We start from the raw sequence: 4,332 nt of genomic DNA on the forward strand, positions 1-4,332 counted from the left end.
ACTGGCTTGGCTCTTAGTAGCCAACCTGCACCTTATTAGGAACGCGGATGCCATTATGAGGCGTACCATGCTGCAGGTGGGAACGTTGCGTGTTCCATCAGGATCAAAACGAAATGAATACCATTCAAAAAAAAGCAACCGAACTACCCATCCACGCCCTTCCCCAGTTATCCTGAGGAGAGCGACCGAGGGGCCTGTGGCTGGCATGCAGAGGTTCCCTTGCTGTGTTGCGCCACAAACTATTGCATCTCCTGCTACACGACAACCCCACAAGAATGCATTGTCTCTCACGCATTCTGTTCATGAGCGGAAAGAGTAAACAACTTGTCAACAGTGACCAGTAGGCAGCCAGATGTCGGTACATCTATAAGCGTCTGGGAGACTGCTACGCATGTAGAATGCGTGGACGCATGAGCCGGCATTAACTCAAAAGCTGCAACTTTATTCCCATTAGTATACAATACATGGATTATTGTAGAAGCTGAATAAATTCCTACTTCATCAGAAGAGTCGTTGCCTAGCGTTCGTCTAGTTCTTGCAGTCCCGTCTGCAGCAAGTCAGCCACACTGAGCTGCTCGTACAGGGCGGATTCGGCTCTCCTCGTGACTAATTTATTCCTAAGTTGCTTTCCTTTACTTTTTTAGTGGCGTTTGGCATAGACTCTGGTTTGTTTACGCACACCAAAGCCCTTCGTTGTGCGTTGGCAACACAGATTGGCAGGCGAGGCGGCAGCGGTGCCTTGGCGGTCGGAGGTTCGTTTCGCCGGTGTCTGGCCCCACTTGATTGATCTGGCATCGAAAGCTTCTTTTAAATTTTGGCATAGTCAATGAATACGCAAGCAACTTAGTCTCCCCCCTCCGAAACGACTCGAGTGCTTAGAGTGTCCACCCGGGCTTGGCTGGTTCTCGACTGTATGCACACTGGTCCGTTCGTTTCAAGGAATGCATCTTGGCGGCACAGTGTAGACCCCCTATCTACTTTGCCCTTCTTTTTCTTGAGATCTGTTAAAGTCTAGCATTGGGATGCGCGATCTGCAAGCTCCAGTCCCTCTCTCCCTGTCGGCGTCGGTCACGCACGGCAGCCGACTGTCTAACTGGGACAAGTAGCCTCACCTGTTGCGGCTTTACTTCACTGCCGCTTAAAACGTTTTCGAAAAAACAACATGGAGTCTTCTGGTGCTTCGGTAGCTGGCACCGCATACGGCGATGGCTCAAACTCTGTCGAAAACCGGGGACTGCTGCCACGGTCGAAAGATGATGCGTGAGGCTTGAAACGTGGAACCCCTCTAAGCACCAGATATTTGTAGCCTGAATTTAGCTACTAGAAACATGAAATATCTCGGAGTCCTGAAGGGATACCTGGGAGCATTGATCTGGATCACCTGGCTGCGCAGTCATTCAATCGTCTTCCCATCTAATATGCCTCCCCACTTCCTTAAACTGGATTGGTTTGGCTGCGAATGCTTGAGTCTTGTTTGTTCAGCAACTACGAGAGGCACAGTAAGCCCCTGAAGGCTGGAGAGTTCAAGCTGCGGGCTTCTACGGCAAGGACCCAAGCAGGTGCGGCCGGGTCGGGTGCCAGTTTTCGCGCGCACACATGCCGTTTTTGTCTTACTTGCCGCCATATAACGTAGATTCCCACTGAAGGAAGGTCTTCCTGTGGAGTTCTGGATGTATGTATTTTCTTCTCAGTGCTAAACGTGGTATGCGGCATTGAAGGAATAGACATGCAGCTCATGCCCGCCAGTTTCAAAGCGCTACAGTCCGACTTCCACTGGGCTCTGCAGGATCTCGGCTCTCTTGTTTTCTATCAGGAAAGTCTTTCGCCTCCCTCTATTCCTTTCGTTGGTCTTGTGCGGCGCTTTTACAAGGGATGTTGCTCCCGTTGTTCTTGTCACTGCAGTAGAACAATTGTATGACCTGGTTGGTGTGCCCTCCATTCACTTTGAGCTTGCGTGTATTTGCTTTTTCAGAGCGTTTCACAGGCCATATCGGGACTATTTTGGGGTCTACTGGCCGACAGAACATCGCGCGTGCGGCTTTTATCCGTAGGCTGCGCTGGTTGGGGAATCGTGGCGATATTTTTGGCGAGCTCCACTTTCTTCTGGCAGTTCGCTCTTCTGAAAGTGCTTAACGGGGTGGCCATGGCCAGGTGAAAGAGAACTCTAATGGCACCTACTGATTCAAACGAGCTCAATATAGATGCGGCTTCCTGCCTTCCGTTGCTTTTGCGGTTGTTTTTGCTGCTGTTGGTTGTGGTGCAAAATTTTCAGCTGCAGCTGCGGCGAGTAGTTTGAGCAGCTCATAATGACGACCTGTTCACAAAATTGCGACTGTGCAGCATTGGCCCTGTGGCGCAATCGCTTATAGCGGACCTTTTCCCCCCCACAATGCGGGGGGAACACTTCGGCTGGCTTCAGCTGTTCCTATGCGCCGGTTAGCCGGAAGCTTAACCCCTGAACAACCCTATGCCACTGCCTCACCAGCCCTGCACTTGCCTTTTTGGATGAGCTTGATCTAAGCAGTCTAAGAGGCATCCACGTGCATCGAAGGGGCAGCTGTTATCTCGACAGACGAACATACAGCTCGAGAAGGGCATGAGAGATGGCGTCTTCGACTGCTATGACATGTTTTGCCTAGGGTGCATTCTGGGAGCGACGATGGGCGGCTCCCTTGCCAGTATCACTGTCATCGGTGGCGTGAAGGTGAGTCAAACCATTCAAATGTAACAAAACCCTAAACAAAACCCCTTAAAGTAATCTAGCATGCACGGTGCAGGAGAAGTGACGGCGCACAGATAGGCAGAGAAGCAAGGGTCGGGCGCGTGTTGTACCTGCAGTCCCCTGAGGTGAGTGTTTCAATTCTGTCTATTATTCCTTTCGTTGTTTTTTTGCGGTTGCAGGGGTGGCGAATTGCTTTCTTTTCGGCAGGCGTTTTGTCGCTGTTTGCAGCGGCGCTGGTACAGATCGTTGCAAAGGAGCCGCGCCGTCATTCTATGGTAATTGCAGATGAAGGGAGAAACGTCTTGACGTTGGAGGAGACCGAAAACATTCAGCAAAGTGCTTGTTTTGAGCTCTACCGTCGATGCAGCAACTTTTGTCGTGCAGCTCTCAGCCGGACGTTCTTGCTGTTGCTGTTGCAAGGAATTTGCGGCTATATTCCACTGCACGCCTTTCAGTTCTACACTCTATATTTCCAGTATGTGGGCATGCCGGACTGGCAGGCCTCTCTCCTCACAGCTTGCCCTCTTGTGGGAGGTTTACTGGGCTCTCTCTTCGGAGGTTGGCTAGGAGATCAAGCAGAAAGATTCAACGCTTTCCATGGGCGACCTCTCGTGGGACAGCTCGGCACCCTCTTGGCCCTACCGCTCATCTACATCGGCTTGTTGGGTATACCAAGGAGGCCAGACTTCTTCGGACTGTATGCAATAGACATGCTTTTCCTCGGTCAGCACGCATTATACGCACACACATACACGCATACATGCATATACACACACATACACAATAGAGCACACAGAAGGTTGGCGCTCCCCTTCGGGGCTTGCCAACGCAACTTAACAGCTGTTGTACAGGGCCCATACTGTATTATGAATACTATTACGTTCATGCTGTATCCGTAACCCAAGTATGTGAGAATATGGTTGTGCTTAGACGAACCGACAACGCGACTAGCACGACAGTGTCCCTTGGGGTGCGGTAGCGGCTTCTGCCTTTTGCATCTGGTGCTTTTCTCCGCTTTAATTGCAGAATACCTCAGCCTGTCCCCCCAAGTGTATCATTTAAAGTGATTTTTTGTTGCCCTGTCTTCGCGTATAATCTGTTTCCTGTTTGAACTTGTCTGCTTCGCCAATCTCAGGCTTCGCAATATCTTGGTGTCCCAGCGGAGTGAACCGACCCATTCTATCTGAAATCGTGGAACCGGATTCTCGAGCGACAGTATTCGCCACTCAAATTGCAATAGAAGGCAGCGTATCAGCTTTGCTTGGATCTCCAGTGATTGCTCTACTGGGTAAAAGTCTTAAGAACACTTGCATGAATGAATTGTCAGAAAAGGGTAGCATCAGTAGAGAGTCGTCTGTAGAGCCAAACGCGGAAAAATGACACCAAGTACGCAACCTAAGATTTAGAGAAAGCGCTGTGCTCGGTCCATTGTGACGAGCGCCGTCTCCCTTCGTCTGCCAATGCTCTTTGGCTGCAGCTGAGTCAATTTTTGGATACAAAACGGGTGTCCCCTTTCACACAACGGCAGATACCCAGAGGAATACAGACGTGAGGAAAGGCTCAACACAACAAGCCTCCTGAAACTACAGAGCGTGCTCCTACCCCCCCCC

At 50.6% G+C, this 4,332-nt stretch overlaps 1 protein-coding gene across 1 annotated transcript; it reads left to right on the forward strand.

Moving 5' to 3' along the window:
* Window positions 1-1,162: 1,162 nt before the first annotated feature.
* EMWEY_00048830 (transmembrane domain-containing protein, putative) lies at window positions 1,163-4,102 on the forward strand (the record flags this gene model as incomplete). Its single annotated transcript, XM_013479417.1, has 9 exons — window positions 1,163-1,260; window positions 1,483-1,559; window positions 1,692-1,852; window positions 1,973-2,151; window positions 2,341-2,435; window positions 2,640-2,704; window positions 2,902-2,997; window positions 3,223-3,445; window positions 3,858-4,102. 9 exons carry the CDS (start codon window positions 1,163-1,165, stop codon window positions 4,100-4,102), a joined length of 1,239 nt encoding a protein of 412 aa, XP_013334871.1.
* Window positions 4,103-4,332: the final 230 nt, after the last annotated feature.

Source organism: Eimeria maxima, genomic scaffold (assembly GCF_000499605.1).
Source record: "Eimeria maxima Weybridge genomic scaffold, Emw_scaff1118, whole genome shotgun sequence".
NCBI classification, from domain to species: Eukaryota; Apicomplexa; class Conoidasida; order Eucoccidiorida; family Eimeriidae; genus Eimeria; species Eimeria maxima.